The 15,225-nt window shown below is 43.9% G+C and overlaps 1 protein-coding gene across 1 annotated transcript in view; it reads right to left on the reverse strand.

The window, feature by feature from the left end:
• Nucleotides 1-15,225, reverse strand: part of LOC141117341 (proton channel OTOP1-like) — a 67,010-nt gene that overhangs the window by 6,255 nt on the left and 45,530 nt on the right. The window contains exons 5-6 of the mRNA XM_073610157.1: nucleotides 12,436-12,566; nucleotides 9,205-10,133 (exon numbers count right to left, since the gene is read on the reverse strand). Of these exons, the coding sequence (XP_073466258.1) occupies nucleotides 9,205-10,133; nucleotides 12,436-12,566 (1,060 nt within the window). The remainder of the gene's footprint in view (nucleotides 1-9,204; nucleotides 10,134-12,435; nucleotides 12,567-15,225) is intronic.

The raw sequence follows: 15,225 nt of genomic DNA on the forward strand, positions 1-15,225 counted from the left end.
CAGGTGGCAGAATCTGTCCACAGGACAACTATTAGTCATGCACTCCACAAATCTGGCCTTTATGGAAGAGTGGCAAGAAGAAAGCCATTGTTGAAAGAAAGCCAAAAGAAGTTCCGTTTGCAGTTTGCAAGAAGCCATGTGGGGGACACAGCAAACATGTGGAAGAAGGTGCTCTGGTCAGATGGGACCAAAATGTAACTTTTTTGGCCTAAAAGCAAAATGCTATGTGTGGCAGAAAACTAACACTGCACATCACCTTGAACACACCATCCCCACTGTGAAACATGATGGTGGCAGTATCATGTTGTGGTGATGCTTTTCCTCAGGTGGGACAGGGAAGCTGGTCAGAGTTGATGGAAAGATGGATGGAGCCAAATACAGGGCAATCTTAGAAGAAATCTTAAATAGTAATAAGTGCAGCACAAAATATATCAAGGCTAAAATGTATGCAGAGTCCAATAATCATGGAACAGTATTAGAATTATTAAAATGATAAACTGAAGTCCATAAAAACTGCAAACAAAATTCTTCTGGGAACAGACAGATAGCTCTTTCCACCCGATGGATAGGGAGAAGTAAATCAATATATATGATTGTGCTTACCAGCTCCGGTGGACCCCTTAATTACAGGGGGTCAGAAACAGCATGAATGAACCCAAGGAGAAACAGCTGGGCTAGTGGTCATCAGCCAGGAGATATCCATCCAGAAAGCGGGGAATCCCGTCAGGCAAAAGGTGGATCCGTATGTGAACTGGCAGAGTGCTCAGCAGTGATTTCACATGGAGAAAGTGAAAGTAAAAAGGAATCTAAGAGCGATCCGTCATTGAATACTTTCAGACTTTATTAAAAGTTAATGCATGAGTATATAAAAGGTGGCAAAGGCATCTAACTGTGCCAAGTGATGGATCACAAATCAGGCCGGCTACGGCAGGAGACAGGCTGTTCGCGTCCGAACAGCTGTTGGCAAGAGATGGCAGCGGGTGACGTCGGTACTGTAGCTCCGCCCCCGTACGCGGCGTTACGTCACTATGGACTTCGTCAGCGAGGGGCTTTTTGTTATATAATCTTAGAAGAAAACCTGTTAAGAGTCTGCAAAAGAGTTGAGACTGGGTCAGAGGTTCATCTTCCAGCAGGACAATGACCCTAAACGTACAGCCAGAGCTACAATGGAATGGTTTAGATATAAGCATATTCATGTGTTAGAATGGCCCAGTCAAAGTCTAGACCTAAATCCAATTGAGAATCTGTGGCAAGACTTGAAAATTGCTGTTCACAGAAGCTCTCCATCCAATCTGACAGAGCTTGAGCCATTTTGCAAAGAAGAATGGCCAAAAATGTCACTCTCTAGATGTGCAAAGCTGGTAGAGACATCCCCCATAAGACTTGCAGCTGTAATTGCAGCGAAAGGTGGTTCTACAAAGTATTGACTCAGGGGGGCTGAATACAAATGCACGCCACACTTTTCATATTTATTTGTAAAAAATGTTGAAAACCATTTATCATTTTCCTTCCACTTCACGATTATGTGCTACTTTGTGTTGGTCTATCACGTAAAATCCCAATAAAATACATTTATGTTTTTCGTTGTAATGACAAAATGTGGAAAATTTCAAGAGGTATGAATAGTTTTTCAAGGCACTGTAGCAGAATTATAGTGCAACCAGTGATCTAGCCAAAATCCACATTTTCGGACATCCTGAAAAAACCCTCATGGATGTGCTTCAAAAAACTTGACATGGTCTCAGAAGACATAGGCAGCATAACATCATATAATAAGATAAAAATTGTGTGCCTCTTTACCAATCCTGCTTTGAAAGCAATGCTACAAACTGAACTGCTTAAGTAGGTATAATGCGTGGTCCTGGGCCACCTAAACTGCAATTGTCAATACTCTGATTCTCCATGTAAGTGGTCTCTTATTACCTGTTATTTATCTACCCCAACAAAGCTGTTAACTGTAAGTTAAAATTTCGGTATAGGTCTACTTTTACAAATACAAAATGCAAAATGCAATAACCTATAGCTAATATTCATAAGCCCCTTTCACAATGGATCGCAGAGAGAATCACACCATTTCCAAACTATGGCAAAACATATGAAGCACGTTGGGCTGCCATTTATCCTGAATGGCACCTCACACACAGTGCAATTTAGCTGCAATTGTCGGCATCATAAGGAGCGATTGTCGTGGCAAAATGTGTGTGTCAAATCTTGCCTTGCAGGCCCAATGTGCGACAAGCAGAAGAGCGCGTGACCACTTTTCAAGTTGCTAGCAGGAATCTGCGTTTACCCTAAGCGATACGTGAATGAGGCCTAATTAATGATCTTCTTTGCACTTAAATCTGCTAGGGACTATTACACTAGTCGAAGTGATATTAAAGTATCTTTTAAAAAAATAAAAAAATAACAAACATGTTATACTTACCTGCTCTGTGCAGTGGTTTTGCACAGAGCAGCCTGGCCCCTCCCTCCCACCAAGTACCCCCAGACCAAGCAGCTTGCAATGGGGGCACCCAAGCAGGCTTGCTCCCAAGCTGTGGCTCTACATGTCCATTCACACACAAAGCCATGTCTCTCCCCTGCCCCCCTCTCTCTCCTGTTTGGGCTCAGTGGCTCCCGCCGCTGTCTCAGCCAATGAGGAGGCCACGGAGAGCCAAGGCACTCGTGCAGTGCATGGGGGGCGGGGGGGGATGCTGCACAGAGAAGGTTTTTTACCTTCATGCATAGAATGTATGAAGGTAAAAAAACTTTGAGCCTTTAGAACCACTTTAAAGGAGAAATATGGCCAAAGTTCTTTTGGACATAGTTCTCCTGTGGGTCACAGGAGTGCACTTAGTTCTGCACTCTGTAACCCAGAGTCAGCCGACAGTGGGCTAAAACTCACTGTCGTCTGACGCCACAGAGCCAGTCGAGGTTCTGCAGGGATCGCCAATAATGTCGGGATCTGCAAAGATACCTGACCGGCAGCTGGCTCAGCCAAGAGAGAAAAATATCACCGCTCTGAAAGAGGTCTGTGAGGAACAAACATTTTCTCCATGCTGGAATTAACAGGTGCAGGCAATGCTGGTAATTGAGAGGTAAACGAGAAATCCTGGACAGCCGCACGCAAAAGTAATCTTCGATCTTTATTTAAGTATAATCATAAAAATGCATGCCACAGCATCACAAAGCAGGAAAGCTGACGCTTTTCACACTGTAGTCAGTGCTTAATCATAACTATGATTAAGCACTGACTACAGTGTGAAACACGTCAGCTTTGCTGCTTTGTGATGCTGTGGCATGTATTTTTATAATTATACTTAAATAAAGATCGAAGATTACTTTTGAGTGTGGCTCTCCAGGATTTCTCGTTTACCTCTCAGCTGGCTCAGCCACTTGGCGCACTGCTGAAAGCCTGAGCAAACCACTCTCGCCTCTCCAAAGCCTGGTGCTCCAGTGACAGTCACCGGCTCTCTGCTCACCAAAGTTCTCAGTGTAGAGGCAGTGGAAGACCGATGGAGCGTCAAATTGATGCTGCATCCACCTAGCTGAATATATATGGAGTTTTTTTCCGATCCCACACTTCTCTTTTAAAAAGCACACAGCATGAGACATGAGGCATGAGTTTTAAATTAATGACTGTATGGTGTGTTGGCTGAACACAACCAATATTGTCCTTGCTTCTCACAAGATTGAAAAAGTAATGGGGTTTCTGAAGCTTTGGTCTGTAGTCTGTAGCCCACATGGCCAGTTTGTCACTTTCCATTTTCTATACCCTGCTAGTGCATTTGCAAGCTTAGCTTCTGTTGAAACCTGCTAGGCTAAGTGTTATATTTGATTGCACTGACAAACACAATGGTCATTCAGGGGTCTATTTATCAATGGTTTAACCCATGATTGACCCAACTTTTATCCAAGATTCACAGGTTTTTAAATAGGATTCAATTAGAAAATGTGCAAATCTAATGTGAAAACATTAATAAATATACCCCTAGGTGTCCTAGGGGTCCACACCAAAGAATTCCAGAAGTTTAAATCCCAAGGTTTTTGTTGGGATTTAAAAATTACATCTAGGAAAAAGAAGGAGGAGAGGTTTGAAGAGATAGCAGTTATTGGGCAATTATTTTATATAGTGTGTTAAAAAACAACAACAGTTAGAACAATCATTACATATAAAATGGGAAAAAAGAATTGACTTGAAGGGTGAGAGACAATACAGAGCAAAGTATTAAATGCCTAGTAATAGATAATACAAGATTGTAGACCTGCATAAGGCTGGAATGGGCTACAGGACAATCAGCAAGAAGCTTGGTGAGGAGGCAACTGTTGGAGCAAATGAAAGAAATACAAAGTAACCAATCGCCCTCGGTCTGGAACTCCATGCAAGATTTTGGCTCATGGGGTAAGGATGATTATGAGAAAAGTGAGGGATCAATCCAGAACTACACGTGAGGAGCTTGTGAATGATATCAAGAAAGTTGGGACCACAGTCACCAAACAAACCATTGGTAACACAATGGTTTTGATCACTGAAATCCTGCAGTGCCTACAAGATCCCCCTCCTCAAGGAGGTACATATACAGGCCCCTCTGAAGTTTGCCAAAATTGAGCTCTTTGGCATTAACTCGACTTGCTGTGTTTGGAGGAAGAAAAATCCTATGACCCTAAGAACACCCAGGGCTTTTTTTCTGCCGGAACGTGCTGGAACGCCGTTCCGGCACCTCCGCCAGAGAACTCATGTGTCCAAATCTGTGAAGCCTGCTGCGCTTCTGCCTTTAATTAGGCACTGACGGCTGTGGAGGGATCAAACGCAGAGGCACCTCCGCCAGAGCACTCCCCACCACTGGGGCACCTCCGCTAGAGCACTCTCTGAAGGAGCAGAGCACGTCACCCAGAAGGAGAATGGGCCCTGCCCGCTGCTGGCCAGAATGAATCTCCTATGGAAGGTACTGGGTATCTCTCTCATCCCTCTCCCACCCTCTCTGTGACCTCTATCTCTCTTACACATGCAGGCAGGGGGAACTGAGTGGAAAAGTGAGTGTCACTGATCTGCACCCAGCACTGCTACTGATCCCCCCCTCCCAAGAGCTGCTACTGATTCCACCCCCCCCCCAAGCACTGCTACTGATTCCCCCCAACTCCCAAGCACTGCTACTGATCCCTCCCTCTCACAAGCAATGCTACTGATTCCACCCCTCCCAAGCACTGCTACTGATTCCCCCCCCCCCAAGCACTGCTACTGATCCCTCCCTCTCACAAGCAATGCTACTGATTCCACCCCTCCCAAGCACTGCTACTGATTCCCCCCTCCCAAGCACTGCTACTGATTTCCCCCCCTCCCAAGCACTGCTACTGACCCCCCCTCTCCCAAGCACTGCTACTGATTCCCCCCCCCCTCCCAAGCACTGCTACTGATCCCTCCTCGCCCAAGCACTGCTACTGATCCCCCCCCCTCCCAAGCACTGCTACTGATTCCCCCCCTCCCAAGCACTGTTACTGATTCCCCCCCTCCCAAGCACTGCTACTGACCCCCCCTCCCAAGCACTGCTACTGATTCCCCTCCCCCAAGCACTGCTACTGATCCCCCCACTCCCAAGCACTGCTACCGATTACCCCCCTCCCAAGCACTGCTACTGATTCTCCCCCCCAAACACTGCTACTAATCCCCCCCTCCTAAGCACTGCTACTGATTCCTCCCCAAGCACTGCTACCAATTCACCCCCTTCTCTCCCCAAGCACTGCTACTGATTCTCCACCTCCCCCGAAGCACTGCTACTGATTCCCCCCTACCCCCAAGCACTGCTACTGATCTCCCCCTCCTCCCAAGCACTGCTACTGATCTCCCCCTCCCCCCAAGCACTGCTACCAATCTCCCCCTCCCCCCAAGCACTGCTACTGATTCCCCCACCCCCCCAAGCACTGCCACTGATCCCATCTCTCCACTAGCCCTTCCACTCATCCCACCCGCACCAGCACTGTCTTCACTCATCCCACCCCCAGCACTGCCACTGATCCCATCCCCCGAGCACTGCCACTGATCCCATCCCCCGAGCACTGCCACTGATTCCATCAACCCCCCAGCACTGCCAATGATCACACCTTCCTCCCCCCAGCCCTGCCATTAATACCATTCTAACCCCCCACCCCCGCACTGCCACTAATCATCACCGCACACCCATTGGTTTCTGGGGCTAGGGGCGGTGTGATGTGCAGTGACCTCTAGGAACCAATCAGAAAGCAGAAATGATATGCTGTAACCTCTAGCAACTAATCAGTAAGTGGTAATATTATGCTGTAACCTCTAGCAACCAATCACAATTGCTGCCTGATCTGCTACACTAAACTGAGTTTAGCTGCTATTTATTGTAAGTTTACAGCAGGTGGAGAGCAAAATTGCATTCAGGTTGGCCCAAAGAAAATTTTCACCCAGGGTCCAATCAATATTAAAGATGGCCCTGGATGGCTGGTGTGGGTAGGTAGCCTATTCTCCTCCTCGCTAGTCTCCTGTTAACTATTGCTGGACTGGGATGTCTCTTGCTGGACTGGGTGATTTTAGGGGGGGCGGTTCTAGGGGCGTGACATAGGAGGGGCGGTTCTATGGGACGAGTAGGGGCATGACCTAGGAGGGGGGGTGAGTTCCTGCACCTTTTTTCTGAGAAAAAAAACCCTGAGAACACCACAGTCAAGCATGATGGTGGAAACATTATGCTTTGGTGCTGTTTCTCTGTTAAAGGTACAGGCCGACTTTACTGCATTGAGGGGCCAATGGACGGGGCCATGTAATGTAAAATCTTGGATAAGAACCTCCTTCCCTCAGCCAGAACACTGAAGATGGGTCGTGGATGGGTCTACCAGCATGACAATGACCCAAAACATACCGCCAAGGCAACAAAGGAGTGGCTCAAGAAGAAGCACATTAACCACTTGCCGACCAGCTGCCATCCTTATCCTGCAGCAGGTCGGCTCCTTCCCACAAATCATCGTATGTAACTTGGCTCTTTTAAGAGCTATAGCATGCTGCACGGCGGGGGAACCAATGCGCATGGCCGGTGGCCGCGATGTACGCCGGCCACCTGCGATCGCTTCACAAACATCCAGAACAGGGATCTGTCAATGTAAACAAACAGATCCCCGTTAGGACAGAGGAGTAGAGAGTGATCATCTGTTCCTAGTGATCAGGAACAGCGATCTCTCTCCTCCTCCAATCAGTACACTCCCCCCCACAGTTAGAAACACGTCCCAGGGAACACATTTAACCCCTTGATCACCACTAGTGTTAACTCCTTCCCTGCCAGTGTCATTTATACAGTAATCAGTGTATTTTTATACCATTGATCGCTGTATAAATGTCAGTGGTCCCAAAAAAGTGTCAAAAGTGTTTGATCTGTCCACCTCAATGTCGCAGTCCTGCTAAAAATCGCTGATCACTGACATTACTAGTAAAAAAAAAAAAAAAAATTAACAATAAAAATGCCATAAATCTATCCCCTATTTTGTAGACGCTATAACTTTTGCACAAACCAATCAATATACGCTATATGCGATTTTCTTTTTACCAAAAATATGTAGAAGAATACATATTGTCCTAAACTGGTGAAGAAATTCGTTTTTTTATTTATTTTTTCGGATAATAGCAAAAAGTAAAAAATATTGTTTTTTTCAAAATTGTCGGGTTTTTTTTTGTTTGTTTATAGCGCAAAAAATAAAAACCGTCAATTTTGTTTAGGTACAACGTCGTGCGACCGCACATTTGTCAGTTAAAGCGACCCAGTGCTGTATCGCAAAAAATGGCCTAGTCATTAAGGGGGAAAATCTTCCAGTTCTTAAGTGGTTAAGTTCATGGAGTGGCGTAGCCAGTCTCCAGACCTTAATCCTATATAAAATTAATGGAGGGAGCTGAAACTTTGAGTTGCCAATCGACAGCCCAAAAACCTTAAGGATTTAAGGAAGATCTGTAAAGAAGAATGGACCAAAATCCCTCCTGAGATATGTAAAAACCTGGTAACCAACTACAAGAAACGTTTTACCTCTGGTCTTGCCAACAAGGGTTTCTCCACCAAGTACTAAGTCATGTTTTGCTTGGAGATCAAATACTTATTTTACTCACTGAACTGCAACACAATTTATAACATTTGTATTGTGTGTTTTTTCTGGATTTATTGTTGATATTCTGTCTCTATCATTTAAATTACACCTATGATAAAAATGATAAACCCTTCATTTCTTTGTAAGTGGGCAAACTTACCAAATCTGAAGTAGATCATAAAATTATTTTCCCCACTGTATGTGTGAACCTTCACCTTGTAAAACAACCCATTCTGCTTAAAATAGAAATAAAAGGCAAAACATTTTGTATAAATATAAAAGCATTAAAAAAAACCTTTTTTTCCCCTTTTTTTTTTTATGAGTGATCACATAACCCCAGTTCTCAGCTGCATAAGTAAGTTATAGAGCTAGGGGTGGAGAAACAGTAGCACACTGGTCTTCCCAGTTAATGTCAGCACAGGTATGATCATTGGATGAGAGCAGGCTGAGTTCCCAGCACAGCCAGAAAACTGACCATGTTGTGTTCTGATTTCAGCAATAGAAAGAGAACAGGATTTTTTTCGTACAAGTACATGGTACAGCAGACACATACTGTATCAGAAACATGAAATGTTGGGGTAACATATTCTTTACCTACTGTATACAGTTGAAAATTACTGGTGTGCCATAGACATTGGCAGCTGTACTGGATAACATGAGTAGCTACTGAAACTAGTGATTGTGTAGCTAGCTTCAAATGACACAGAAAGTCAAATGCTCAGTGAATGAGCTACAAAACATGGACATTTTTTTCTAGCAACAAAAATGCTAAGGATAGTGATTTTGTAACAAGAAGTTTAAGAAATGGTCTAGGGCAAAGTTTATCTACCACATTTTAATACTACTGCAAACCTCACTACACACTCTTTGCAGACTTTCCATTGGAGTAAATCTACTGATGATAGCATGCTGTTGCCCTCAGTATGCTACAGGTTTTGTGCAGCGCTTATACATCCTTTTGTTCACAGACAAGTGAGCATTTTATGGACCAATGTTCATAAAGGTAATTTCCTAACTCTCAGATTGTTTTCTAATGTTCAACCTCTATTTTCTGCCTATATATACTGTACAGTGACTGTAAGTAGGCATACTGTACTAGGTAGCAAACAAGTTAAATAAAAATGTATAAAACTATCTTACCGAAATATTACAAAGGAAGAGAAAGGCTGCAATGTTTTTGAGGATTCTTCTTTTTTTGTTAAGTTTCTCCGATCTTGCTGCCTGCATAGCAATAGCTGATGGAGAAAGTCTAATGGAATTATTGTTTTCAGGACATTTTTTGTCCTCTGCTGAAGCTTCTCCTAAAGACAGCTCTGAATTAGACATGTAAGGAAATTCCTTGTTGCAGATAGTGACAGACTCACTGAAAACTTCATATGAAGGTGTCAGGGACAAAGTACTTCTGCCAGACATGGAAAAGATTCTTTCAAGAGTTCGACCATCTATCGGCTCTTCTTCTTTTCGGTGTATGCACTCAATGATGAAAAGGTTCTGTATGTATTTTTCAATAATTACCAAGATGGAATAAGGCAAGTTGTACCATGAGTATTCAGGACGAGTCTCTGCACAAATAATAGCCAAGATAGATCCCCATGAGATTAACCACGACCCACATGCTGATCCAACCAGAAGATCTGAGTCCAACTTCTTGGCTGGGCTTTCAGTGTCATCTAATGACTTATTCTCCATTCTGTATATGATAAGTCCAATAACCCCAGATGTACACATGAGTGTCAACACTGTGATCGCAAATAAATAAAACATGGTTAGGGCCAGTTCACTTTTGCTCTTGGAACGTCCAATCTGGATGAGATAAACAACCAGGACAGCAATGGTGGTTGTAAGAACTATCAGCCCCAGTATGGTGCCGGCTGTTATACCATGGAACTTGAAGTGAATCTTCTGCTGTTGTTGGTGTTTTACATGGCGCCCAATATTTTTCCACAGGACATAGAGCATTGTAGAGGCTAATATATGATACTCAATAGTAAATGGATATAAGTAGTATATTCCTTGTGAAAATATGGAACACACATTTGATGTGCAGTTGCATTCAGGTGTATGGTGATCTGTAAAGAAATTAAAAAATGGAATGTAAGCTTCAAAAGTGATCTTCTGTTTGGATTTATCAACATTTACCTATCCAGAACAGGCTGTACTGTGGCTACTAATCAGATTCAAGACTTTCACTCATCATCTGTAATTTTCTAGCAAAGTTCAGAATCGTCACGTTAGCCATGCTGAGATGTGTTGATAAATAAGGCCAATGGATATAAAAGGACCTTAAGTTCTGTTGTTCAGTGTGACTGAGCTATGGCATTCCTAGCATGCAGCAAAATTCTGTGCAAAGCTATCTCTCTGAGGTGCAAGGCCTCAAGGTGGAAGTGCTGGGGGATGAGGAAGCCATGGTGCTGGATCTTAGGTGAGGTGAGTGTTACTACCTAAACCCACTTATCCCCAGTCTAGAAGAAGCGTAACTGAAGGTAGAGAGGCAGCAGGTTGCCTTGGTGGGGCATACCAAGTCAGGCAATTGTGGAGCATAATGGAGGCTGCTTGGGCACACAAGAGGCAAAGGGGTGCACAAGAGCATGCTGGAAGCACAGGGGTGCACATATATGTACAGGAGAAACCAGGGTGCAGAAGGGTGCATATGGCGTCTTGGAATTACTGAGGCACACAGAAGCACACTGGAAGCACAGGGGTGTACAGAGATGCACTGAAGGGGCAGGGGTGCCTAAGGGAGCACTTAGAGTCATGGCTGTGTACTGGAGACATCAGGATGCATTTGACACAGAGGCACACAGGGGTGCACTACAGATACAGGAGCACAAAGGACACAGTTGAAGGCACAGATGCACACAGGTGCGTTAGCGGCATAGATAGCTCAAAAGGCATGGGAAACATTGGGACTTAGGCATGTAGAAGATTGGAACTCAGAGGTCATTGAAGACACCGGGACTCAAAAGGTATGGAAGGGACAGGAACACGGGTGGCTGTAATAATGTCTATAGACAGGTGGTGCCACGGTTGTCTGGGAAGGGGTAGCAGTGTGGGGGATAAACTTCATCAACAGCATATGAGTGGTCAGAATAATTAATTCTGCCTCAGCAGGAGCATTTTATTTTTGGAAGGTGGTCAGCTCTGGAGTTGGTGGTTCCCAGCAGAGATGAGCAGAATGAATATTTGGGGCATTCAACCTAAACGAACAAACTTAACTTTTTTTTTTAAAGAGTAGGGCTACTACCAGTGGCATCATTTACCATATATGGTCATCTCCACATATGATCAATGACATCATCCGGGAGACCCTGCCCCTTTGTACAGTATAATATATTGGCTGTCATTCCTTTTTGTTAAAGTGGGCTTCCAGATTCCAATAAGCCAGGGCTTGTGGGGAGGATGCCCTTATCCTCATCACCACAGGTACTTTGAATGTTAAGGGCGGGTTGTTGCAGTTGTTTTTTTTCTTGCATGGGATCCTCCTTAAAATATGTACCAGATCTGGGATACCCCATGCCTTTAAGATGAAGAATGGATCTAAGTTATCCTGAAAACTCACATCTTTAACAAGTTAGATCAGCCAACAAATAATTACCTAAACTCCAAAAAATAATCAATGGTTAGAGAAGTATGGCCATGCACTCCTGTGACCTATTTTCAGCCAAGACGTCACTAAGCCAGTCCAGGCTGGGGAAAGATCCCAAAAGTTGGGATCCACCAACATGCCAGGATCGACAGCTGGCTCAGTCTCTCAGCTGCGCAGCTGAGAGACTGAGCCAGCCAATCCCTCCCCAGCCCAACGCTCCGTGATTGACAGTCACGTCTTTCTGTTCAGAGTGGAAGGGGAGAACTGAATGATCAGCGTTGTTTGATCGATCAGTTCTCCCTGTAGAGGCGGCGGGGGGACAGATGCAGCATCAAATTGATGCTGTATTCACCTAGGTGAGTATAAGGCTTGTTTTTTTAAGAACCCCGAACTTCTCTATTAACATGGTACAACACTCTACAACTAAAAAAAACATTGAATGAATTAGCTGAGTTTTCTAGTGTAAGATTACATTTTTGATCATTCAAGTGTGTTGGCATACAGAGGCTTCTGGCAAACTTAGACTTTACTTTACTTGACAATAGGCTCAAGCTCTTTTTGGTGAATTATAAGTCACTTTCAGGATATTTGGCTAATAAAATCCATTCAATGTCTTCTGAGCCTGCCCCAAGGCTTAATCCTAGATTGTCATGTCTTCAGTAGAAGCCTACCAAAGAGCATCCAAGCAGAATACCAAAATTACTTTTTAACTAGAGGAAGCAGCAACTACATATAACAATAATAATAAGTAGGTTATAAATAGTTTTAATAAGCACTATTCTTACCCATTGTAATGTTGGAAAAGCCAAGGGTAATGAGCCTTTCCTTGTGCTCATTCAGTTGGTGCTTTGATTCCGTTAGTACGCCATTAGCCCAGAGAAGAAGGTTAGTAAACACAGCATGGATCAAACCAAACCTAAAAGAAAAAATAACCAGCAAAGACAACTTAGAAACCCAGGCCCAAATAATCAGTAAAGTCTGCACTTTTTTTTTCCTGACCATAAAAAAGAATTTGTATTTATAAACGTTTATTAGAACTTTTTTTATACTTCGATCTATTTAAAGCTGACTTGTTAAGCAGCACCTTAAATAACATATGTAGAGATCTTTAAATTCCCTATGATATGGAAGTCCCCTCGAAGTCCCTGTGCGTCAGAGGAGGGCGAGGTCACCGGGTGGCCCCGCCCTCCATTATATAAGAAGTGTCAGAAGAACCGAAGCGTCACACGGCGGAAGACTCCCACTGAGGCGGATCGTGCGGATGGAGCAGAGAAGAAGCAGGAGGAAGATGCGGAACAAGAAGAGCAGAGGAAGAAGAAGATGGAGAAGAAGAAGATAGATGGAGGAAGAAGAAGGACACCAAAGGAGGATCAGAAGAAAGAAGATGAAAGAAAAAGAAATTAATAAAGGACTTGTCAAAAACCGTCTCTTGTGTTTTTTAACCTTTTTTGACACTTTTTTTGTGAAATGGTAGGGGTACATTTGTACCCCATTACCAATTCACACAGGGGGGGCCGGGATCTGGGGGTCCCCTTGTTAAAGGGGGCTTCCAGATTCCAATAAGCCCCCTGCCCATAGACCCCCACAACCACTGGGCAAGGGTTGTGGTTATGAGGCCCTTCTCCCCATCAACATGGGGACAAGGTGCTTTGGGGGCTACCCCAAAGCACCCTCCTAATGTTGAGGGCATGTGGCCTGGTACGGTTCAGGAGGGGGGCGCTCTATCGTCCCCCCTCTTTTCCTGCGGCCTGCCAGGTTGCGTGCTCAGATAAGGGTCTGGTATGGATTTTTGGGGGGACCCCACGCCATTTTTTTTTAAATTTTGGCGCGGGGTTCCCCTTAAAATCCATACCAGCGCTGAAGGGTCTGGTATGGATTTTGAGGGGACCCCCACGCCATTTTTTTAAAATTTCCCCATGCCGTTTTTATCAATTAACTTTTATGTGTATTGTCAGACCGACAATTCATTATAACCACGAGTAGTTTTAAATTACTTTTTTTCCTTTACAAATGTCATTTTGCTGTCAGACTGTTCTAAATACGGGAAACATGCGCCACTTTACAGGCATACTATAGACATCCCCCATGTACGAAATTTAAAGGAATATTTCACTTTTATTGTTTCACTTTAAGCTTTATTAAAATCACTGCTCCCAAAAAAACGGCCGTTTTTAAAACTTTTTTTTTGCATTGATAATTGTCCCCTGGGGCAGGACCCAGGTCCCCAAGCACTTTTTATGACAATACCATGCATATAAGCCTTTAAAATTACCCCTTATGATTTCTCCCATAGACTTTTAAAGGGTGTTCCGCAGCTTTCTAATTTGCCGCGAACACCCCAAATTGTTCACTGTTCGGCAAACTGGCGAAAAGCCAATGTTCGAGTCAAACTCATGTTCAACCCGAACATAAAGTCCATCCCTAGTGGTCACACCACCTCTACTGCAAACAAGATTACTGAAGAAGAAACCTCCCAGACCACAATTTGACGTGAAGTGATAGGTCATTGAGCAAGGTAAACACAGTATTCCTGAGAGAATTGGAAAGCATTCCAATAAAACCATGTTTCATTATTAATCAGAGCATTTTGTAGTATTGTTTACATATACACATCCATACATTGTTAACAAAACAGAATAATAAAAAGGACGACATTTTTTTACTGTAGTCATTGGTGTACCTGCACATGAAGGATAGTTTTACTTTGAAAGTAGTGAAGCTACCATCATATTTTTTAGATAAAACTGGATTAGCTGGAGGAAATCCACAGAACACAAGCAAAACATAGAAACTCTATGCAAATAGAGTTATTGATGAGAAGTCAAGAGTGTAGTGCTAAATAATCCATCATGTTTAGTATGTTGTTATCAATAAAAGCTCTATAACCAGCCTTTAAGCTTGTACACAGTTTTAATTTCAACAGCACTTCAATATTACAAGGTGTCATGGTCAGTGGTCAGGCTCGGAGACCAGTAGCTATAGCAGTAGAGAGGCTCCCACCAACCAGCAGGACAGGTATACAAACAGGTAACCCTGGTGGATGACGTGGGCTCACCCATAGTGGGGGGTCTAAGTACTAACCGGTATTCCCCAGAGCTTCTTATGGTGGAGATGGGTTTTGCTGTGTGTTAGTACCAGGTCACGGTCATCATAATCGTCCACCAGGAGGTAAGCAAGCTGGGGTTCCAGTCGCAGATGTAGCAGGTAGGGATCAAGCAGAAGCAAAGTTGGTAAACAAGCCAAAAGTTGGTAACAAGTGATTGCAGCAGGGGGCATGCAGGAGCGCAATTTTGGGAGGGTGTCATAGTACACCCTCCTATATTATCCGACCGTGCTGTAGCCGTCATTTGGCTATGGCCCAGTGGGCAACTGGTTAAACATGAAAAAGCATATTATTTTAAACAGGGGTCATTCAGATTAAAGTAGTTCTAAAGGTTTTTTTTACCTTCATGCATTCTATGTGTAGCACCCTGATGGTTAGGCAGGGTTGCTAGTAAATTTACCTGCCAGGTATAGTTGCCTTGGCCAAATGATAGAAGATCACTTGATTCCAGCCTAATTCTGGAATTGCTGCA

The sequence above is a fragment of the Aquarana catesbeiana genome, linkage group LG01, assembly GCF_042186555.1.
Source record: "Aquarana catesbeiana isolate 2022-GZ linkage group LG01, ASM4218655v1, whole genome shotgun sequence".
NCBI lineage: Eukaryota > Metazoa > Chordata > Amphibia > Anura > Ranidae > Aquarana > Aquarana catesbeiana.